This window comes from Trachypithecus francoisi, unplaced genomic scaffold (genome assembly GCF_009764315.1).
Source record: "Trachypithecus francoisi isolate TF-2019V2 unplaced genomic scaffold, Tfra_2.0 Lachesis_group0, whole genome shotgun sequence".
NCBI lineage: Eukaryota > Metazoa > Chordata > Mammalia > Primates > Cercopithecidae > Trachypithecus > Trachypithecus francoisi.
In genome coordinates this window covers 174,320,903-174,345,604 of record NW_022681453.1, presented here as the reverse complement: position 1 = coordinate 174,345,604, position 24,702 = coordinate 174,320,903, and the positions used below count along the sequence as shown (strand labels likewise).

General features: G+C 35.7%; 1 protein-coding gene across 5 annotated transcripts in view; it reads left to right on the top strand.

Moving 5' to 3' along the window:
* The window catches only part of NGLY1 (N-glycanase 1), a 67,851-nt gene extending 46,618 nt beyond the window's left edge, over window positions 1-21,233 (top strand). Inside the window, exons 5-12 of one of the 5 annotated variants that reach the window (XM_033212820.1) lie at window positions 46-268; window positions 2,413-2,534; window positions 3,734-3,879; window positions 6,213-6,323; window positions 7,652-7,816; window positions 10,818-11,003; window positions 19,977-20,154; window positions 20,536-21,233. In XM_033212820.1, coding sequence (XP_033068711.1) covers window positions 46-268; window positions 2,413-2,534; window positions 3,734-3,879; window positions 6,213-6,323; window positions 7,652-7,816; window positions 10,818-11,003; window positions 19,977-20,154; window positions 20,536-20,711 — 1,307 coding nt within the window. In that variant the 3' untranslated portion in view covers window positions 20,712-21,233. The remainder of the gene's footprint in view (window positions 1-45; window positions 269-2,412; window positions 2,535-3,733; window positions 3,880-6,212; window positions 6,324-7,651; window positions 7,817-10,817; window positions 11,004-19,976; window positions 20,155-20,535) is intronic. The other 4 variants (XM_033212821.1, XM_033212822.1, XM_033212824.1 and 1 more) reach the window with 4 other exon arrangements.
* The last annotated feature ends 3,469 nt before the right edge of the window (window positions 21,234-24,702 follow it).

Here is a 24,702-nt window from a genome sequence, read left to right as displayed (position 1 = left end):
TTTTGCCAGCTTTAGCTCTTACTTGGTTCTCCCTTAATTTCTCAGGTACTAATATAAGTGATGAGGATTTTCTTTTGCTGGAGCTTTTGCACTGGTTTAAGGAAGAATTTTTTCACTGGGTGAATAACATTTTGTGCAGCAAATGTGGTGGACAGACTAGGTCTAGAGACAGATCATTACTACCCAATGATGATGAGCTGAAGTGGGGCGCAAAGAAAGTGGAAGATCATTACTGTGATGCCTGCCAGTTCAGCAATCGATTCCCAAGGTGGGTGCCCAGGACAGTAAAGTCAGAATAATCTCTTAATGAAATAGTTAGAAGAGAGTTTTTACTAAATGAACTTTTTAATATTTATTTTAATTATCAGAAATATATTCCTCTGAAACACAGGTGAGCAAACTGTGGCTGGCAGGCTAAATCCAGCCGACATCCTGTTTTTGTAAGTAAAGTTATATTAGAAGATAACCATGCTGATTAATTTGCTTGTGGTCTGTTTTTATGCTGCAACAGCAGAGTTGAATAATGGTGACAGAAATGATATGACCCACAAAGTCTGAAATATTCACCGTCTGTCTTTTATAGAAAATTAGTTGACTCTTGTTCTAAAGTATAACTTGAGTATCGTCATGTTTAATGCTATATATCTTGTATTACTTTTTAATTCCTAATTTTTAACTGTCTGATAACTAACAATACTGATAATAATAATGCTGAAGTATACTTTTACCTTCCATACTATCATCGGATGATTATTTTAAACACATAATTGTATTTACTCTCACAATAATCAGCATTATTATTATCATCAGTATTATTAACAGAAGTTTGTTGTAGTTAGGTGCTTCCCCTGCCCAACCTAACCTGCTCCTCATATCTCTAAATTTTAAACTAAGGACATTTTAAATTTTAAATTTCCATTCTTTCATTTATAAGCCTGTTTTCAGATTTTCTGAATTGGCGACGCTTATAAAGTTTGGTTGTATTATCAGTCAAGAAAAGATACCACGTTTTGAAAATATCTAATTTTTTTAGCTTAGGACATAGTTTCTAATCATGTGCTCGTTTTAACCTCTAGCTGTTCTCTATATGGGGAGGCTGAGGCAGGAGGATTGCTTGAACCTGGGAGGCAGAGGTTGCAGTGATCCGAGATTGTGCCACTGCGCTCCAGTCTGGGCAAAAGAGTGAGACTTTGTCTCAAAAAAAAAAAAAGAAAAAAAATTATTTAATTACCTAAGTTCTGAATTCATTTATTTAGCTTAAGAAATGTTTTGTTAAGCATTTGCTGAACAGACTTGTCATCGCAGAGCCCATTCATTTATGCCACTGTTTCCTTTCCTTCCAAAGCACATCGCTGACCTCGCTGCTCAGCTGCAGCACTTTTCCTGCTCAGCTCTATCAGTTCAAAACCCCCCTCAACACAAAATGCAAAATTCAGTGTTCTCGAATTGTCTGGTAATTTTATAATTGGAGTAACTTCTGAAAAGAATGTTACAAATAGATCCCAAAAAACAACTTCTAAATTAGCAGTCACCTTTAAATACTGCAAAAGAGTAAAATTTTAATCAAAATGATTATTAGAAAGAAAGGTAATATTTTAGATAAAATTGAATTTAAGCTAAAATTTTTGTTGAGTAATTTGTTAAAGTTGTTTACCTTTTAAATATAGTGAGCTAGTTATACCAGTTTGCTTGTCCAAACCTTACGTTATTCAAAACACAGGTCAAATAAAAGCTCTCCTCCCCAGCCACTTTCTGACTTGTTGTATTGTTTGGTCACTAACCTGACCTGTTGTATTGTTTGATCACATTCTGCCATATATTAAACACTAAATCTGACCTGTTGTATTGTTTGATCACATTCTGCCATATATTAAAATTATTTATGTTCATTCCTTTCCTCAGGATTGTGAACACCTTGAAAGCAGTACTACTGTTTATTTTTCACCAAAGATTCTAACATTGTGCCTCATATATTCTAGATTCCTAAATCAATATTTAAAAACAAATTAAAGACTGGACACAGTGGCTCACGCCTATAATCTCAGCACTTTGGGAGACTGAGGCGGGCAGGGTGGATCATGAGGTCAGGAGATCGAGACCATCCTGGCTAACACGTTGAAACCCTGTCTCTACTAAAAATACAAACAAAATTAGCCAGACCTGGTGGCATGCGCCTATAGTCCCAGGTACTGTGGAGGCTGAGGCAGGAGAATCGCTTGAACCTGGGAGGCAGAGGTTGCAGTGAGCTGAGATCACGCCACTGCACTCCAACCTGGGTGACAGAGTGAGACTCCGTCTCAAAAAAACAAAAAAAAATTAAGAAACGTTTCTGTTTAACATAGAGGTAATGTAAATTATCTTAAAAATCTTGATTTTGATAATCAAAGTTTTTTTTTTTTCTTTTTAAACCAGATATAATAACCCTGAGAAACTTTTGGAAACAAGATGTGGACGGTGTGGCGAGTGGGCCAATTGTTTTACACTGTGCTGCCGAGCTTTAGGGTTTGAAGCTCGCTATGTTTGGGATTACACAGGTACAGAATGTGGAATGAGCAGAGGGTAGTAGGGCTTTGCAGGCTTACAGGTTTGGGTTTACATTCTGAGCCCATCATTCTCTGTTACTTTTTGGCCTTGTCAGTCTGACCTTCCATTTGCCTTGTGTAAAACAGTAATAATACCAACCTTCCAGGTTTTTTGAAGGGATCACAAGAGTTTTGTAAAACACCTAGCGCTGTGCCTGGTGCTTTGCACTATAACTATTCTTTTTTTCCCCTTTATTTTATTTTTATTGATGCATAATGGATGTACATATTTGGGGGATACTTGTAATAATTTAATGCATTTATATAAATTCCACAGAGCAAATCAGTATTATTGGGGTATCTGCGATCTTAAATATTTGTCTTTATGCTGGAAACATTTGAATTACTCTCTCCTAGCTATTATGAAATATGCAGTCGACTATTGTAAACTATAACCACCCTGTTGATCTATCAAACACTAGGTGTTATTTCTTTTATTAGCAATTTACCATGGCATTTATAGTGATACTATTTATATATGGATAAAAACATGTAATAATGTGCCATAGAAATCTTCATTGCTATAGGGATTACTATAAAAGATTTAGTAAACTGTAAACTTAAATTGCAGTATACAGAAATAATAAAATAAAAGTCATGCGATATTTGTGTTGTCCCTGTTTAGAAATGACTTGTGTGGTCTACATGTTAAAAAGTTGTTTTCCTTGTGTTTCCATTTTCTACAGAATTAAATGAAACCTTCTGTTAATAGTTAGTGTTCTCTTAAAATCAAATATAAAGCATATATTGACCAGAGATTCTATTAGACTTCCTGCCAGTTCTGGGTCTTAAAGTCCAGAGAGAGAGACTGTAGTTTCAAAAGTGACATTAACTCCTTCATGATGGTAAAATCAGAATGATACTTTTTATGCTGCTGTTTAATATGTCTACCTTCTTAAGAGATAAAGCGCACATTAAGCCTAAAACTGAACACATTAAAGGAGATTGGAAAAACATTTTTAAAATTTCAAAGAGACAGAAATTAATACAGGTATTCGAAAATCCTGTGTGCCACAAAATGAACTTATTAACTGAAATTCAGAATATTACGCATTACTTTATGATTCTTAGGAGTTTGTGTATAGTTATTAGAAGTCATTCTGATTTCATTGTCTTTTTTCCATTGCTCTCTTTTCTCTTTACTTGAGTAGACCATGTCTGGACAGAAGTCTATTCTCCTTCTCAGCAGCGGTGGCTACACTGTGATGCATGTGAAGATGTCTGTGACAAGCCACTCCTTTATGAAATAGGATGGGGCAAGAAGCTTTCCTATGTCATAGCATTTTCAAAAGATGAGGTAGGGCATAAAAGAAAAACACTTTTTTCCAAAAATAAAATATATTTTTTTCTTTTTTGACAGTTTTATGAATGTAAAATTAACATACGATAACCTGCATATATTTAAATTGTACAGTTTGATAAGTTTTATTTGTATACACTGAAATCACAACTGCAAATCAGTATTCATTGTATGGATGTGCCATAGTTTACCATTTAACCTGTTGATGGCTATTTGGGTAGTTCCCAGTTTTTTTCACGGTTTCAAACTAAGCTGCCATGAACATTCAGGCACACAAGTCTTTATACGGGCATATGCTGCCTTTTCTCTTTGCTTAATGCCTACGAGTAGAATGGCTGCATTATATGGTAGATATACATATAACTTTTTAAGAAACCACTAAACTGTTTACCAACGTGATTGTGCCATTGTGCCATCTCACAGCAGTATGTGAGAGTTTCCGGTTCCTCCATGTCCTTGCTAACATTTAGTATGATCTGACTTTTTAATTTTATCCCCTTTAATAGGTGTGTAGTGGCATTTCATTATGGTTTTTATTTGTACTTCCCTAACGACAAATAATATTGAGCATCTTTTTACGTGTTTGCTTACCATCCATATGTCCCCTTTGCTTATTTTTTTTTTTTACTTGGGTATTGTGTTTTCTTACTGTTGGATTTTGAGAGTTATTTATATATTCTTATATAAGTCCATTATCAGATGTGTGCTTTGCAAAGATTTTTCTCCCTATCTGTTGTTTGTCTTTTCATACTCTTAATAAAATAACTTTTGAAGAGAAGAAACTGGTGTTCAGTTTACCAATTTGTTGTTTTATGGATTGTGCTTTTTGATGTTATATTTAAGAAATTTTGCCTAGCTGTTGGTCACAATGATTTTCTCCCATGTTATGTCTTAGAAGTTTTATATTTTTAGTTTTACACTTAGATCTATGATCCATTTTGAGTTAATTTTTTTATAGGATCTAAGGTATGAAGGGTTTTTTTTACATATGGATAATGAATGTTCTAGCACCATTTATTGAAAAGATTATTTTTTCTCCATTGAATTGTCTTTCCACTTGTATTAAAAATCAGTTCTGGCCGGGCGCGGTGGCTCAAGCCTGTAATCCCAGCACTTTGGGAGGCCGAGGTGGGCGGATCACAAGGTCAGGAGATCGAGACCATCCTGGCTAACACTGTGAAACCCCCTCTCTACTAAAAAATACAAAAAACTAGCCGGGCGAGGTGGCGGGCGCCTGTAGTCCCAGCTACTCGGAGGCTAAGGCAGGAGAATGGTGGTAAACCCGGGAGGCGGAGCTTGCAGTGAGCTGAGATCCGGCCACTGCACTCCAGCCCGGCGACAGTGCGAGACTCCGTCTCAAAAAAAAAAAAAAAAAAAAAAAAAAATCAGTTCTATAGTATAAATGTAATACAATAAAAATGGATAAAATTTTTATTTGTTGAATTTTGTGGAATCAGCTTTACAGATAAATTTTAAAAAGGTAATGTTTTGAAATTTTCACTTTTTTATCATGGCATTTCTGGTTAAACTATCAACTGTTTAGGAATGAATAAGTGATGAATTCAGTTTATTTTACAGACTTTTAAAGTTTTATTTTACTTTATTTTAATTTTTCGAGACAGAGTCTCACCCTGTTGCCCAGACTGGAGTGCACTTAACACGATCCCGGCTCACTGCAACCTCTGCCTCCCAGGTTCAAGCGATTCTCCTGCCTCAGCCTCCTGAGTAACTGGAATTACAAGCACGTGCCACCACACTTGGCTAATTTTTTTGTAATTTTTTTTAAGTAGAGATGGGGTTTCACCATGTTGGCCAGGCTGGTCTCAAACTCCTGACCTCAAGTGATCTGCTCACTGCAGCCTCCCAAAGTGCTGAGATTACTGCACCTGGCCCCATGGCTTTTAAATTTTAAACAAAGGATAGTATTCTAAAAATTGCATTTAAGGCTGGGCGTGGTGGCTCATGCCTGTAATCCCAGCACTTTGGGAGGCCAAGGTAGGTGGATCAGCTGAGGTCAGGAGTTCGAGACCAGCCTGGTCAACATGGTAAAACCCTGTCTCTACTTAAAACAATACAAAAATTAGCTGGGCGTGATAGTGCATGCCTGTAGTCCCAGCTACTCGGGAGGCTGAGATACAAGAATCGCTTGACCCTACAAGTGAGACTACAGTCAGCTGAGATCATGCCACTGTACTCTAGCCTGGACAACAGAGTGAGACTTCATCTCCAAAAAAAAAGCATTTAAAAATTACATACATTCTAGGTATCTAGTAAATAAAGGTTGATGGTTGTAATCTTGTTAATTATTTGCATTCTGTTATTTGTTTCAGGTAGTTGATGTTACTTGGCGATATTCCTGTAAACATGAAGAGGTGATTGCTAGAAGAACTAAGGTTAAAGAAGCATTACTTCGAGAAACTATTAATGGGCTTAATCAGCAGGTATGTGGTGGCTATCTTTTTTGAAAGAACAGTTGACATTTTTTATGTAATCGAGAATAGCCATTTATAGCCTACTGAAATTCTTAAAGTAGTAGCATTGTTTCATAAGCAGGAATATTTTAATATGTTCTGTCTTTTTGTTCATTGAAAATTTTGAGGACTCATTTTAAATATTATGAGTTATTAAACTGTCTCATCTCAAAGTTCTCTGAAACACAATTTCAGTGTTGGTAGTACCTGACAAAAAGTGTGTTGTCTTATTTATCAATGTAACTGTGCTTTGGATATGACACAGACTCATATTTATGTAGTATGTGTGTACATACGCACACACACAAACACACACGTCCATGTGAGGACATTTCTGAAGCAAGGCACAGGAAATTATTAACAATGACTACTTCCGAGGAGAGGAACTGGGGTTCCAAGATGAAAGGTTCAATTTTTATTTTATACCCCATGGATAGTATTGAAAAATTTAACTCTATACATGTGGGTTTTTTTCATAAATTAAAAAATAAGCAATGAATTTTGCTGTAGCAGGCAGTCAGAACAGAGCAGAGCACATTAATCCAATCAGTGATTATGATTCCAGGTAAGGTTTCAGTCTATTTTGAATCTGCACTTACTCCTAATGTGTAGCCCTTCAGAGATCTCTACCTGAAAACCTGGAGTATTTGCTAGACCCCCCTTGCTGTAGAAGGCTCTGACCCTCAGTTTATTTTTACCCCAGCACTGTGATTCTGCTAAAAATTCTGGTTTGATTTCCAGCACTTTAGTCCCTATTTTGTCCTTGGCTTCTCAGACTGTTCTCATGCCACTTAATAATTGACAGATGACTGGAAGGGAAAAGGGTGCAGCATGTGCCCTTCACCTGAATTCTTTTCTTCTCTTGGAGTCTTGACTTCTCAAGTTCTGGCTGCCTTTGCAGCTTTCTGTTGCATTCAACAGGTGTTTATATGTGAGTGTTCTGTGTGTGTGTTTCTACTAGCTTTTCTAGCTTTTCTCAGCAAGACATTCTGACACAAGCCAGTCTATCATATCCAGAAACAGAAGTTGCTACCTTCATTATAAATAAATCTAGGACAGTAGAGCTCATGGAGAGTTGGAAATAGGTGTTAAATGATTTCCCAATGTAAAGTTTATAAAATTATTTAACTTTTCCACAGTGTCCTTTTTATTTTCTGAATAATACATGTTTGAAAATAAAATTCAATACTTGTTTCAAGACCTCTTAAAATGCAAGTGTTTTAAATATATTCTTGCTTAGAGATGGACCTATACATTCCCCCAATCTTAACAACTTTTTTAAAAAACATGAATTACAGAGGCAACTGTTTTTGTCAGAAAACAGAAGGAAAGAACTTCTCCAGAGGATAATTGTGGAGCTTGTTGAATTTATATCTCCCAAAACCCCTAAACCTGGAGAACTTGGGGGAAGAATATCTGGGTCAGTGGCTTGGAGAGTAGCCCGAGGTGAAATGGGTCTACAGGTATTTAATTCATTCTAGCATGATGATCCTTTTACTTTCCTGCTTTCTATACTATGCTTTTCCTGTACTATGCTCCAAGTGCATTGACTATGACCTTTCAGTTAACTTGAGAGTAATTATTTTAAAATGCAAATATTTGAAGAGAACCAGTAATTGATTGACATAGCATAATCATGTGTAAGAGTTAGCAAAGCATTTTTAAAATGGGACTTAAAATTTTTTTTACCTTATGTAAATTTTTAGTGTAGTATAACTTTTACTGAAGAATATACAGGAAAATGCACAAATTACAAATGTACAGCTTAATGAATGTTTACAAATTTAACACCCTTGTAATCACCAACCAGAATAAGAAATAGATCACTGGAACTGTAGAAACAAGCGTGAGTTTCCACACTGTCTTACACCCTTGAAAGTAATCATTATTCTGGCTTCTAACATCATATATTAATTTTGCCTGTTATTGTGCTTTATATAAATGGAATCATATAGCACATACTGTTTTGTATATAACTTCTTTTGTGCAACTTTGTGTCAGTGAGATACATGTTGCAATATGTATGGTATGTTTAGTCTCATTGCTGTATAATTCATTGTATGAATGTAATTTTTCACTGTTGATGGCTATTTGGGTTATTTCTAGTTTTGGCTGATATAAATGGTGCTGCTCTGAACATTTATATTCATATTTTCAGTGAATATGTGTAGGCATTTTGTTGGATGTATACCTAGGAATGGAATTGCTAGGTAATAGAGTATGAGTATATTCAGCTTTAGTAGATATTGCCAAACAATTTTTCAAAATGGTTATGCCAGCTTATACTCTCACCAGCAGTATATGAAATTTTTCGACATCTTTGTGTACACTTGGTATTGTCTATCTTTTCCATTTTAGCAGTTTTGGTGGCATATAGTAGCATCATGATTTTAGTTTGCATTTTGGTGATGACTAATTATGTTGAATGCCTGTTCTTTAAACTTTTGGATGTCCTCATTCTCTTTTGTGAAGTGCTTATTTAGGTCTTTTAAAATGAGAATCTAATGCATTTAGAAGAATGCTGTTTCACTTTTATCCTCTCCAGATGAAAACTTTATGGAGTGGGGAAAATACAGAATTTGGGGAATTCAGCAGATGAAAGTGTTTATTTCTTGGTATATGCTTGCATATATCTGATATTGGCTAGAAATTATTGTTGGTGGTATAATTACTGTTATATTAAAACTTATTTTTTAAGATATCACAATATTAATCTCCCAAAAGTAAATAACAATAGAAATATAATTTCCATAGTTAGGTCCTAAAGTTAAGTGACTAGGTAAAAATCAGTGTGCTAGACTTTGTAACGGGCATTAGGACAGTATAATAAACTTTCCTTCTCCTTTAGGGAGCTAAAGTTGAGTCACTGGAGAGCATTTAATATAAATGTTTAGGAAATTTGCAGTGAAAAATGCTTGAAAGGAAAATAACTCATCACAATATCAGTATCAAGCAGTTCCAGAGTTTTATTTATCTACTTTTTCTAAATTTGCCATTGTTGCAGCTCATTTCTCTAGTAACAGAATATGTTTTAAAGGAGCAAATTATCCCTAATAAATTTTATATTTGCTTTTTAATTTGTCCTATCGTCTGTAGCAGGCAGTTAAAAGTGTTGGTTCAGCCATAGGATTACAAGATCCAAATTCAACAAATAATTCAAATCACTGCCAATGCAGTGTGTTACAAGTATAAATCTAAATACAGCCAGTTAAAAAGAGCTAATTTAATTCACAGCTGTGTTCAATTTAAAACATGGATATTATTTAGGTCTTCATTTCTTTTTATGCATGGGTATGCTACCTCTTGCATGGCATGGAAGTTGATTAACTTTAAAAATATGAATTGGGTTGCATACCACATTGTTTTCTCTTTTGAATTTTTTTTTTAAGTTTCTTAATTGCTGGAGACCGTTTTAGGGCCATGGATTTAAAAAGAAATCATTTTTTCCTTTAGAAATGGATGTTTGTTTTAAAAGTAAATAGAAAAACATTAATCCTAAATACTTTTGGAATTAATCTTGCAATCAGCTGGAAACAGAAGGAACATTGGTGATATCATTTCCAGAAAGAAAAGTTTTATTTTAATCTTAGAATTAAAATATTTTATAAAATATTAATGTTATTTTGGACTAGAATGCAAAGATTGCCTGGGATTTTAAGGTTAAAATGTGAGCTTTTGTAATAATTTTACACATGCAGAAGATTGTTTCGTGCTATACCTCTCAGCTGCTCTCCTACCTTAGGGAATTAGGAAAGGACACTGAAGAAATGGTTGAGGACTGAGGATGAAAAAGAATCAAGTATGTGGAGAGTAGAAAGAACAGCATCCTAGACGAAAGAAGCAGCATGTCTCAAGGCCGTGAGGCAAAATGAGCTGGACCTTTTTGAGGAACTAAAGGAAAAGTAGTATGATGTGAGTGTAGAAATGAAAGGGAAGAGTAACAGGACATCTGGTTGGAGAAGCAAGCAGGGTGAACCATCATAAGGCCCTGGTAGCCTTGGTAAAGAGCTTGGAGTTTAAGTCACTGAAGTGCGTTAAGCAGGAAAGTGACATATCCTAGTTTACATTTTTTCAAAAATCATTTTCATTGCTATGTGGAGCATGGATAGGAGAGGTAAGAGTTGAAAGCTGGGAGTCAGCTTCAGGAGACAGCTGTAGAAGTCCAAGTAGGGGATAGTGGTGGTGGTAGAAAAGAATAAAAATTAATGAATTCATTGAATGCAAAATCACAAAAATATAAGTCAGAGCTCATACTTTTTGTTTTTCTCTCTAGTAATGTTTAGAGCTATAATAACATCATACTGATTATATTTAATTTATAAAATAATTTCCAAATTTTCCAATGGCACCAATTTTTTCTTTTCAATTTTGAAGGATTCTCTTACCACTCTGCTTAGTAATTTCTCTTTTTTCTTTTTTACATCTTCCATAATGTTGAAAAACTAATTCTGCTTTCTTTTTAAGAGAAAAGAAACCTCGTTTATTCCCTCTGAAAATGAGAAGATTTCTAAACAGCTCCACCTTTGTTATAATATTGTGAAAGATCGTTATGTTCGAGTTTCAAATAACAATCAAACCATTTCTGGATGGGAGAATGGTGTGTGGAAAATGGAATCTATATTCAGAAAAGTTGAAACAGACTGGCACATGGTAACTTAATACATAAAACCGTTTAAAACTTTTGTCATTGTTTAAGCAAATATAGATTGGCTTCATTTTTCAGTTGTGCAAAATATGAAAACTGATATATCATACTTATTTTTAGTAATCCTTTAACCTGGAAAAGAAAATTGTGTCCCCAGTGCGTAATCAAAAGTCCACTAGAAATCCTTGCATTTTTATCAAGGAAGTATCTGTTTTCATCTAAGAGGATGAATTTAAGTCTTTCATGGGGAAAAATAATCAAATGTATGATGAAGCCATGTGACTGATTTTTGCATGAATATATATATATTCTATTCAATACTATATATATATATATATATAGTCTATTCAATACTATATATATATAGAGAGAGAGAGAGAGAGTGAATTAATTCCTTCACAGATGTGTATTGATTACCCATTAAATACAGGCTATTTAGGGAGTATAATAGATTTAGTTCAAAATTTCAGAAAGCTAAACATCTAATAGGCAGTCACTTCAAAGAATGGATGATTGAGCAGCAATATTGGTTATTTCTTCTCTGTATCTTAAAAAAATAAGTAAGTAGAGGTTAGGACTATAGCAGTGCATTTATACCAAGTTATCATCACATTCAGTAACAAATAAGAGGCTTTGCTTTAAAACTGCCTGCTCCTTAGAAAGACACCAAAATAAACTTAAAGCTATTCACATGACCTCAGTAGATCTGATCTTACTATTGATAGAGTTTCATAGGGATTAATTAACTTATAGGAAGCTTTTAAAGTTAATTTACCAAGATACTTGAGTGGGAAGTTGTTCACTTGTAAAATATATTGATAGATTTAAAAAGTGAGACACATACAAACAGCTGCTAGTGTTTATGAGCATCTGTTATATGCTGTCACTGTACTAGGCATTAGTCAAATTACCAAAGATGTCTATACAGTGATAAGGTCTCTGCTTTTCTCTTTTTCAACCGTAAGTTTTTGTTCAAAAACTTACCTTGCTGCTTAAACATAGAAGTACTCCGTTTATATCACATTGTCTAATACTAAAAAAGTTGAGGTATTTTTGTATTAATAACTTATAGGATTATTCTAAATTTTGGAATTTTCTTCTTTAGCTAAATAAATGCATAAAAATAGAGATAAAATTTAAAATTTCAAGATATCTGTAATTAGTTGTGTAGTTGATGAGAGAGGATGAACATCTTCTAGAAGACTATCCTTAGCCTAAGAATTTCTCTGAACAGAAAGCAAGATAGAATAAAAGTGTTTTTTATCCAGTGACTATACTTGCTGAAATGGAGAAAAATCATGTGTTTCCTCCTAATCAGCAACATTAGTCAAGTAGTAATGATGGGGAAAATAGTGATGTGTTACAGAAGATGTGCTATGCCAAGAAACAGAACTACTCTATGGAGTATTCCTTCTTTGTCTTATACACTCATTTGTTCATCAGCAAACTTGTGCTGTTGTGCCAGGCATTATTCTCAGCTACATGGACAAAAAGATGATTCCTGACCTCACGATCTAAAAGGGGAAGCCAAAGTATAAACCGCCGTCTTAACCATGATGCAGAGTGCTATAATAAGGATATCAACACATTGCTATGGAAACAGCGAGGTGGGAGTGATTAGCTCTGGCTGTGGGAGTTGGGCAAAGCTCCACTGAGCAGACGACATTTGAGCTGGACGCTGAAGGTTGAATAGGTGTTCATCAGGCAAGGAAACCAAAACAAGGCATGGAGTACCTGGCATGTTTCAGCATCTCCAAATAGAACATTTTAGCCACAGAGGGGCTATTGTATGAGAAAGATTTAAATAATGTAAATGATAGACAAAGACCATTAAATAGAAAACACACCCCTATTCAAGTAAAGCTTATGCCTTGATATACTTTTATGAAGGTACCATTTTTTTTTTAGTTGAATGAGTTTCTTTCTAGCTACATATGTTTAGTATCAAATGGAGAAAAATACTAGAATCTTTACTTGTAGACAGTGATAACTCAGAAGTAACAATTGTCATTATAACTTGGGTATTCCATCTAAATCAGTATTTTTGGTTCTGTACTAGCACGCCCCCAATTAGGGATTTTCTAGCTCTGTTGAATAGTAAACGTATTTTTCACCACACTTTTTCTTGGTAATCTCCAACCAGGTGTCATGACAGATCACATGCAGCCTTTCAGAGTTTTAGAACAGATTCTTTACCTCTCAAAGAGGTATCCTCCCAGGAGCACAAAGATTAAAATTTGCTATTTAGCAAATAGCATTGTTCAATAATATCTGAATTGAAAAGAATATAAAAACTAAATCAAGAAAACCAGTATGCTTTTTGGGAGGCAAGTGATAACACCTTGATAAAAGCAGTGTTAATAGCTTCCTTGCTAATCTCCATCTGCCCTAATCCTTTCAAAGCTGTGATCCATGCTATTGCTAAAGAAACATTTACAAAAACTTAATCCTTAACTGAGTGCTCTTAGAGTAAGACATAGCTCCAAGTCTTTTCCAAATCTGCTCCTTGCCTTCTTCTCTGGCTTTGCCTTGCACTATGCTACCCCTTGCTCTCTGCATTGCAGATATATTGCCCGTCTCCCTTCTTCACAGAACCTCCTGTACTTCTCTTTTTTGATTAATGTATTCTTAACCTTGCCACTTGGTCCAAGCCTCACTCCCTCAGGTCCCAGCAAACTGAATCCATTTCCCTCTTTATAGGTTCATTTGTACCATGTACCTCTCTTTCATGACATGTATTCAACAAATAGGTATGAGAATAAATTATTTGTCTCTTTCTGTAATAATGTTTACATTAGATTGTAAACAATTCTCAGGGGGAGACCTTGTCTTTTTCTACTCACTTTTGTACTCTCAGTATTCATACATCTGGCATAGTACCCAATACATAGTAAGTGTTTAGTAAAGCTTGGTGAATGTAAGAATGTATGTGGCATAAATTCTGCATCACCCCAGGGCTATGTAGAGCACTGTAAAAACTTCACTTTGTTGAGTGTTCTTTGGATGGTCTTAGATACTTTTTGGTTTTGATCAGTTTTATCTCTCTCTTTGTCACTACAGTCATTTTAGCATTTTGATGGAGGGGGCGGGTGCATGGCATTACGTCAAGAATTCATTCAACACTTAGCAAATATGCACATTGTCAAGTGTTGTGCTTGGCAGTCAGATGTAATGGTGAATTAAGAGGCAAGCCTCAAGGTGCATATCAGCTGGTAAATGAAAGACATGTATGGGCCAACCGTTTAGATTAACGGGGTAAATGGTAGAAGAGTATGTGTTTGTTTATGATACTGAGAGAAAGAAGACAGAAACAAGAGCCACTGACACCCTGAATCTGAGTGAAAAAACCTCATACTCCAAGTATTTTGTTTTGTTTTGTTTTTTGTTTGCTCTACAAATATTTTGTTTTGTTTTTTTTTCTGTTCTCTCCACAACAATCAACTCAGACCTCTGTGACTAAATATGTGGGGGGTGGGTTCCCCCAAATAAGCAAGCAAGCAATTCTGTAGCAGAACCAGCTGAGTGACCTTTAATGTAATCAATGCTAACATAATCTTCATGGAGATAACATTAGATCCCAAATGTTGAGGGCTTGGTCCCCAAGACTGTCCCCTCCCCACTTCAGAAACCAGTCACAACCTCCAGTTTGTTTTACCTGTGCTTCTTACCAACTGGCTGTAAATCAGGACTCTCTCCTTGGAGTCAATTAATTTGCTAGAGTGACTCACAGAACTCAGGGAAACACGTTTACTGGTTTATTATAAAGGATGTTACAAAGGATACAGATGAAGAGATGCAGAGGGCAAGGTATGGGAAGGCACATGGAGCCCCTCTGCCCTCCCCAGGTGCTCCACCCTCTAGGAACCTCCATGTGATCAGCTCTCCAGAAGTTCTCCAAACGCTGTTCTCATAGGCCTTTTGTGGAGACTTCACTGGATTTTCATAACCATGACAACAGTGTAGAAATATGTTTGGACAAAAAGGGTGTGATCTGATACTAATAGCCTGACAAAACCAGCAAAGCCCATCTGTTCAGATTCTTCTTGGTCTCTGTGCAGCATTTCCACCTCCAGGGTATGGAACAGGACACTTTCTGAAATAGGGGTGTTATGACCCACAATCAGACAAGGTAGGTCAGATAAATTCTTTATGGTCAGCACCAAGACAGAAAGTTGTGGGGAGATTGTATTTTTAGTTTCCATGGCCTGCCTTAGAAATAACAAAGGCTATGGGAGTTATGAGCCAGGAACCATGAATGAAAATCTGGAGAGATATATATATACACACACACATATCATAGTATCACACTGAGTCAGAGAAGGCCTTGCAGAAGAAGTAATATCTGAGTTGGCTTTTGGAGAGAAGGAAGAGGGGAGAGTTTCTTAGTATGAGGATAGGATATGGAAGGGGAGGTTGTTTGGGGACCTGAGAAATAGTGTGTTTGAAAGCACTGAGGTGAGAGACATCTGGTGTATTCAGGAAAGAGTGAAAAGTAGAGAATATGAAGGAGAATAGTGAGAAATGAGACTAGAGAGGTAAATAATTGTCAGGTCCCAGGGACTTTAATTACCTTGTAATTATGTAATAGGAAACCATGAAAGTTTCCTATTTCAAATGTAGTAAATTGGAAGTATACATGGAAATCTTAAATACTCTATCCAGATTCTACAAATGGAATAAATTGGAAGTATACACAGAAATACTTAAATACAGTGGGAACTAGGTGTGGATTCATGTTTGATTTTCGAGATAAAATGGAATAACCAAAAATAAGACTCATTGCAAGTACCAGTTTACCAGCAACAATTTAAGATCCCTTGAAATACAACTGCTTTGCTCTATATCTGTAGGAATGACGACCTTCAGGGTGCCTGCTGTATGGTGAACTTAATTTGAGTGAATCTTAGCAGCCTAAGTAGAACAATAATTTTAAGAATGTATTAAAGAAGAGCTTCAAACAATATAGTACAAACTGAACCCTTAGGGAGCCACAGCAGCCTGACATGTAGTAATCAAAAAATCTTTGAGCAAAGATCTTCTATAAAATATTAATTACATAAAGAAGCCAACATGCAAATTGTTCTCAGTCCTGAAAATAGTGGTTACAGCCACAACCCGAAGGACAAGTTCTATTTGTATACATTGTGAATAGTATGGCTTATGCCTAAACCCTAGACACACAGGTCTTGTTCTCACCCAAAGGTTGTATATGCCCATATGTGCTTACAGACATCAAAAAGGAGCAAGGATGGGTCACTGGTGGGAGGAGGGTTGGGGTGGTATATATAGAATATGGGAGAAAACTTCCATGATTTCTGACTTTACTAGCACTCCTGCTAAAGTAGGATAGCAATACTCACCTTTTGGAGACCTACAAATTACAAAATCGAGCTTATAGAATGCACACAATAAATTTTTTAAAAAAAATTTTAAGCCAACAGGCAAAAATGTGTCTATCAAATAACTCATGATGTTAGGAACAATCAATAGTTGTAAAAAAATTTTTTCTCTACATTAAACAAGTGAATGTTTGCTTTTTTTTTTCCTTTTAAATAAAGTATAGTTACTGATTGTGTTGGTATTATACATAGACAGGACCAGATTTGGAGGTTTTTTATAAATTCTATTGTTTTGGCACATTTTAATTTACCAAACTGAGTATACATATTCTTGGTAACTTTCTACCACCTCTAAAAGTGAGTCTTTGACAGAATATATTGTGTAAAAAAGATAATAGGAATTTTCTGTATAAATAGGGTGTTTGATCTCCATATACTGTTTCTTTAACATGGGACATTTTTTATTTTGCTCATAGTATGTTTGAATGTTTAAACATGTAAGTATTAAATCATGAACTCTATCTTATTCTTTAACTTTCTAGTCTTAAAAGCTAATGATGCCTTTAGGACTGAAAATTTTAAGTCTTTAATAAATGCTGTCAGGCATGTTCAACAGCTATTATAAACCTTCTCTTACAGTTAAAACTACAGTTCTGACCCAGACCCACACAGTGTAATTAAGGCAGTTACTGGAGTAAGCTAGATTTGAAGTTAACCTAATTCAACCTATCATGTTTTATACCCACACTTTTGAGGGACATTTGAATCTAGTGAGCTCTGAAAATATACAAGATACAGAAATGCATATTGAGATATAAATTTGAGTATATCTATTAATATTTATGTCTTAAGATTACTTTCCTCAAGTCTTTTAGTTCTTTTAATTCACCTTTCTTCCAGTAACCTCTCTGTTTGGCTCTTCTTTCCCAGCTATCCCCCTTTGGTAGCCATTCCTTTAAAGGAGCGATTAACCTGTGTGTAACCCAGATGTCTAATAGTTTAGGATGGGTGAAGCTAATGACTCTCAGGGACCACCGGTGGAGTCCTGAGTCCCACGTCCTCCTTACAAACGGCTTTAGGAGGAGCATGCAGTAGGAACATATATGAACACTGGAGGATGTTACAAGTGACGTTATCCAAACTTGAGTGGAGCAATTGACAGTTCCACGTCTAGGTTTGTCAACAACAAACAACAGTTGGCTATACATATCTAGTTTAAGTAGTAGTTTAAGATCATTTTCTTTGGAGAGTGATTGCTCAGTTGTTACATAATCTCTAACTCACTGATTCTAAAATTTTTCAGATTAAATTAATGGGCACACCTGGAAGAAAAATAGCTATAGGTTGGTTGTCAAATAGATGGTGATTAGAATACTATCGGTGATTGATTTTTTTACTTGATGAGTAAAGACCAGAATACAGAATAGTACATGTAATAGGATATTCCATGCAGATGTGTTTTATGGTACTTTCAACTATTTTCCCCTGAGCTAGAGTATGAGTTAGATATTCCTAAAAAGATCAAGTCTAATATGAATATATACATATATACATATTTGCATACAGATCTTTAATACTTAATATTTACTAAATGTTTTTATTTGTATTTTTTTTTTTTCTTTTTAGACAGAGTCTCGCTCTGTCACCCGGGCTGGAGTGCAGTGGCACGATCTCACTCACTGCAACCTCCGCCTCCCTAGTTCAAGCAGTATTCATGTATCAGCCTCCCAAGTAGCTGGGATTACAGGTGTGCACCAACATGCCTGGCTAATTTTTGTATTTTTAATAGAGACATGGTTCCACCATGTTGGCCAGGCTGGTCTTGAACTCCTTATCTTAAGTGATCTGACTGCCTCAGCCTCCCAAAGTGCTGGGATTACCTGTGTGAGTGACCGCACCTGGCCCTGAATGCTTTTATGAATCCAGAAACTGTGCCCCCAGAGAGCTTATGATTTGATGAAGGTAGGTCAGAATATGGGCAATATCAAGGAGTATAGTATACAAAAATATAAAGGAGCATTGGCAATTCAAAGTGGGATGAAATTGTGGAGTACTTTTTTTTTCTTTTCTTTTCTTTTTTTTTTTTTGAGATGGAGTCTTGTTCTGTCACCCAGGCTGGAGTGCAGTGGTGCAATCTCGGCTTACTGCAAGCTCTGCCTCCCAGGTTCACACCATTCTCCTGCCTCAGCCTCTCGAGTAGCTGGGACTACAGGCGCCCGCCACCATGCCCGTCTAATAGTTTGTATTTTTAGTAGACACAGGGTTTCACTGTGTTAGGATGGTCTCGATCTCCTGACCTCGTGATCCACCCACCTCAGCCTCCCAAAGTCCTGGGATTACAGGCATGAGCCACCATGCCCGGCCTAATTGTGGAGGATTTTTAAAGCTAATAGATTAGACTTAATGTAAGAATCAAGTACTTGCTGTACCTTTCAGACCAGGCAGATTACATAAAGAGAGTGGGATTTTAAAACATTAACCTGATCAGAGCCAGGCACGGTAGCTCACACCTGTAATCTCAGCAAATCAGGAGACTGAGGCAGGCGTCAAAGTGAGACCCTGCCTCTAAAAAAATGTTTTAATTAGCCAGGCATGGTAGTTGGAGGCTGAGACAACAGAGTCATTTGAACCCAGGAGTTCAAGGCTGCAGTGAGTTATGATCACACCACTGCATTCCAGCCTGGGTGACAGAGTGAGACCCTGTGTCTAAAATAATACACTTGAAAATAAAAATATGATCAGAGCAATTGGAATTGCACAGCAGTAGTCAATTGCAGCAAGATGAGTGTAAAGTCCAAACTGTAGCAGTAAGTGCAGTATTAGTGAGGAAGGGGTTTCTTTCCAGGAATTATTTCAAACAAATACATAGAATTTTGTGGGAATTCAGCCATAAGGGATGAACAACTGAAGAGTCAGAGTCTTAAGAGTTTGAGCATGGTTGAATAGCGTGACCTGTGAAACACCAAGGCTATGGATGTCAGTTTTCATGGCAATGTTTTGAGGAGTGTAGATACAAGTATGAGAGGGAATGAGCTGGAAGCAGCCGGTAGGCTTAGATGCCTTCAATAGTGTACATTTAATGTGCTAAAGGGTATTGATGAAGGAACAGGGAGCATGCCATTTAGAGAAGTGAGCACGGATATCACCTTTTAAACTGTTAGTTAGCAATGGCTGAGGTATTTTCTTGATTTAGAGGCTATAGCATACCACATCACGCTAGGAAAACGTATATGAAAATCCAGACTTAGAAAAGAAATAAAAATTAAGGAGTAGTTGCATTTAAAAGGATTCTTCATTTTCAGCAGGATTAATCATAAAACTCATTTTAAAAAGTTGTCTTAATATAAAAGAATATGATTTACCAAAATTTGGTTAGTAGGCAGTCCTTTAGAGTTGCACTTATTGGGGACATCTGCATTCAAATAATACCTTTCTTCTAGGGCAAAAGATGCCACGGGAAAAATTGCCAAAAAAAAAAAAATGTTAGCAGTTAAGAACCTTTTCAACAGGGAAAAGTTAGTTTTTAAATAACGACTTGTACATACTACCCTGTGATAGTAATATTCTTCACTAAGTTTGTTTTCTGTATTATTTCATTATTTCTGACAGTTCCTTTCTCCCCGTCCCTACTCCTTATAGGTATATTTGGCCCGAAAGGAAGGATCATCTTTTGCTTATATTTCCTGGAAGTTTGAGTGTGGGTCGGTTGGCCTACAAATCGATAGCATTTCTATTAGAACAACTAGTCAAACTTTTCAAACTGGAACAATAGAATGGAAATTGCGATCTGATACAGCACGAGTAGAACTGACAGGCGGTAAGAATTTGACTGGAGAATTAATCATGAAATATATATTTAGCACTCTGAAGACCACTTGTACTTATTTGAGATGTAGTTCTTTTTTGTATCCAAGAGTTATTGATACTATTTCAGTAAAAAATAAAAAAAAATGTAAATAAAACCTGTGTTATCCCATTGTAACAGAAAGGCCGATGTTTTCTGTTGTGAAATACAAACGCAAGGAAAAAAATCATTTCTTTGTTTCAAAGGATGCATTTCTTCCGTAAAAAATAATTTGTATTTATTTTTAAGGGTTTATTTTAACTTATACATCAGCCTATATAAAATGCATTTCAAAATGATCTGTGCTCTTTAAATTACCAAAAGCAAAATGTTATTTTTTTTCCCCTCTAACAGATAACAATCTTCACTCCTATGCTGATTTTTCTGGTGCCACTGAAGTTATTTTGGAAGCAGAATTAAGCAGAGGAGATGGTGATGTCGCTTGGCAACACACCCAGCTGTTTAGACAAAGCTTAAATGACCATGAAGAAAATTGTTTGGAGATAATTATAAAATTTAGTGACCTTTGAGATCCTAAACATTATAGAAAAGCTAGCAATAATCAAAGACTTACTAAAGTAGTCTGTTGGTTCAATGCATGCTTAGTTGGCATTACCACCCTGTGCTAGCATATTTCTTTTGCTAGCTATCCATCATGTAATCCTCATGAAAATTATCTTTATACTGTGGACTATAATAAAATATTGAATTAAAAACTTTCTTCCATATGTGACTATAATTTGGAGTAAAGTCTCATTGACCCAATATGGGATTTTAATCTAAAAACTGTAAGTATAGTTTTAAAAGTTAAATAATGATATTCATGATTAAATGCTATTCATGATTATGATAAAATCCTGGGCTTATGATAGTAATTTGACATATTCTGATCAGCCATTCATTTCTTCAGAAGTGGTTGAATTAGTCTCCTAGTATTTTTAATTTTTAATTAATGTGAAAGTACAGTATTTCATAAATTACATAATGCATGAAAATTTATATGATTATAAATATGCAGACATTTAAGAAATAAAATGAATTATTTTGCTTTACATCTTTTTAGTTTTTATTTTGGCTAATAAAAATCTTTTTTCTAAACATTGAAAAATACTTGGATATGAGTTATGAAAACATTTAACATTGACAACATAAATTAGGATACATTTTAAATTCCATAATACGTGGACATTTTGAAAATGCCTTACCTTTGAGTTATATTTTTATCTACCTCATTGAATAAAATATTATTGATTTTGAAAACATGTAACTATATTTTGCAGTATCTATATATCGTATCAAGAGTTTTTGTGTATGTTCTGTATAACCTCTCAAATTAAGTTTAGTGAACATTAAGCATTTATGTACAAAGCATTGTGATAGCACTGTGGAAGAAGCAGTGGTGAAAAACATAGCCCCAAGCCTCCAGATTCCTTTGTGCTGTTCTGCAAAGTGAGTTCTCAACTCTTTATACAAGAAAAAGACATACTCAGAGTCTCACCCTGTGCCACTCAATAGAACGTGCCATATATTATAAAATATATAATTAAGATCCTGAAACAAAGGTCTTATATTTATTTTTTTCTTTTTAGAGATGAGATCTTGCTATGTTGCCTAAGCTGCTTGGAACTCCTGGGCTTAAGCGATTCTCTCACCTCAGCCTTCCAAGTAGCTGGGACTATAGGCATGTGCCATTGCTCCCAGCTTATATTTGCTTTACAATTGCAGTAAAACTCTGTTGAGAATCTTTTTGTGCTAAAAAGTTATATTTCAAGAGAAGTAGTTTGTGCATCTGAAAGTATTAATATGTCTTGAATATAAGAAAGTTTTCTGGAACTCTCAGTCTCGAAATTTTAACCTATAGTGGCCAAGTACTTAAGATCGGAAGGACTTGACACTTACCTGTCTTGTGGTGTCTGCTATTGGCACAGTGAGTATTTTGATGATCATATGGGCTGATCCTGTTAACCAGCATGAAAAAACCTAGAACTGTTCAAGCAGTTTTATAAAGATGGTAATAGAATGTAGGAACTCAACTGAATGGATGCATTCTAACTTTTACTGTGGCTTTAAATAGAAAAAATGATTCGAGTTCAGATGTTTTATGTTGTTACAGAGTTGAACTGTTGAAGAGAAAAGGTAGTTGCACACTTTTTTTTTTTAATACTTTTCAATATATGTACGTATTTTTCATTTTACTTTAAGTTCTGGGATACAAGTGCAGAACGTATAGGTTTGTTACATAGGTATATGTGTGCCATGATGATTTGCTGCACCTATCAACTCATCATCTAGGTTTTAAGCCTGCATGCATTAGCTGTTTGTCCCAATGCTGTCCCTCCCCTGGTACCCCACCCCCCACAACTGGCCCCAGTGTGTGTTGTACCTTCCCTGTGTCCATGTGTTCTCACTGTTCAACTCCCATTTATGAGTGAGAACATGCAGTGTTTGGTTTTCTGTTCCTGTGTTTGCTAAGGATGATGGTTTCCAGCTTCATCCATGTGCCTGCAAAGGACATGATTTCATTCCTTTCTATGGCTGCATAGTATTCCATGGTGCATATGTACCACATTTTCTTTATCCAGTGGTCGTTGATGGGCATTTGGGCTGGTTCCGTGTGTTTGCTATTATAAATAATGCTGCAGTAAACATACATGTGCATGTGCCTTAATAGTAGACTGATGTATATTCCTTTGGGTATATACCCAGTAATGGGATTGCTGGGTCAAATGGTATTCCTGGTTCTAGATCCTTGAGAAATCGCCACACTGTCTTCCACAGTGGTTGAATTAATTTACATTGCACCAACAGTGTAAAAGCATTCCTGTTTCTCCATAGCCTCACCAGCATCTATTGTTTCTTGACTTTTTAATAATCACCATTCTGACTGGCATGAGGTGGTATCTTATTGTGGTTTTGATTTGCATTTCTCAAATGATCAGTGATGTTGAGCTTTTTTTCATGTTTATTGGCCGCATAAATGTCTTCTTTTGAGAAGTGTCTGACCATATCCTTTGCCCACTTTTTGATGGGGTTGTTTGTTTTCTTCCTGTAAGTTTATTTAAGTTCCTTGTAGATTCTGGATATTAGATCTTTGTCAGATGGATAGATTGCAAAATTTTCTCCCATTCTGTAGGTTGCCTGTTCACTCTGATGGTAATTTCTTTTGTTGTGCAGAAACTCTTTAATTAGATCTTATTTGTCAATTTTTGCTTTTATTGCAATTGCTTTTGGCATTTTCGTCATGAAGTCTTTGCCCATGCCTCTTTCCTAAATGGTATTGCCTAGGTTTAATCAGTGTGCAAAAATCACAAGCATTCCTATACACCAACAAAAGACAAGCAGAGAGAGCCAGATCATGAATGAACTCACATTCGTAATTACTACAGAGAGAATAAAATACCTAGGAATACAGCTAACAAGAGTTGTGAAGAATCGCTTCAAGGAGAACTACAAACCACTGCTCAAGGAAATAAGAGAGGACACAAACAAATGGAAAAACCTAACATCCTCATGGATAGGAAGAATTAATATCGTGAAAATGAACATACTGCCCAAAGTAATTTATAGATTCAATGCTAGTCCCATCAAACTACCATTAACATTCTTCACAGAATTAGAAAAAATTAAATTTCATATGGAACTACAAAAGAGCCCGTATAGCCATGACAAACCTAAGCAAAGAGAACAAAGCTGGAAGCATCATGTTACCTGACTTCAAACCATACTCCAAGGCTAGAGTAATCAAAACAGCATAGTACTGGTACTAAAACACATATAGACCAATGGAGTAGAACAGAGACCTCAGAAAAATAACACATCTACAACCATTGCGACAAACCTGACAAAAACAATGGGGAAAGGATTCTGTATTTAATAAATGGTCCTGGGAAAACTGGCTAGCCATATGCAGAAAACTGAAACTGGTCCCCTTCCTTATACCTTATACAAAAATTAACTCAAGATCGATTAAAGACCTAAATGTAAAACACTTTTCTTAAATGTATTTCATGAGATTTTCAACCCAGAGTCTATCCCATATGTTAATAGATATTTTATTATACAGAAAAGTTTGGAAATGGTACAGAAGGTATGGGACAACACAGTTCTTGATAATGTGAAAAGTTGAGTGACAGTCAACTGGTAAGGCAAAAGTAACTTGGGCAAAATGTCAGATAGTACAAACCCCTCAGTGCATGACCAATATTAAGGTACATTTTATTTAGGATCTTATGATTAATAAGTTTTCCACTGCCATTGCATATTAAAAATAATCTATACCCTGGTTTCAGGTCAGATCCCATCATGATGAATTCCACAGACACAGCTTGTTATTGCAGTGTTTTAAGAAAGTCCTTTGCTGGAAACCACATTCTCATGGTGAACAAGAAGTACATCTGATGCTTTGATCGATTTACAAGGAAAATAGTGCTTCTGATTAAAGGAGGGCCAGAGAACACTTTGTCATAGAGCACTTTTGAGATAGAAAGTGTTGTTAGAGATAATTTAACCCAGATTTCTTAC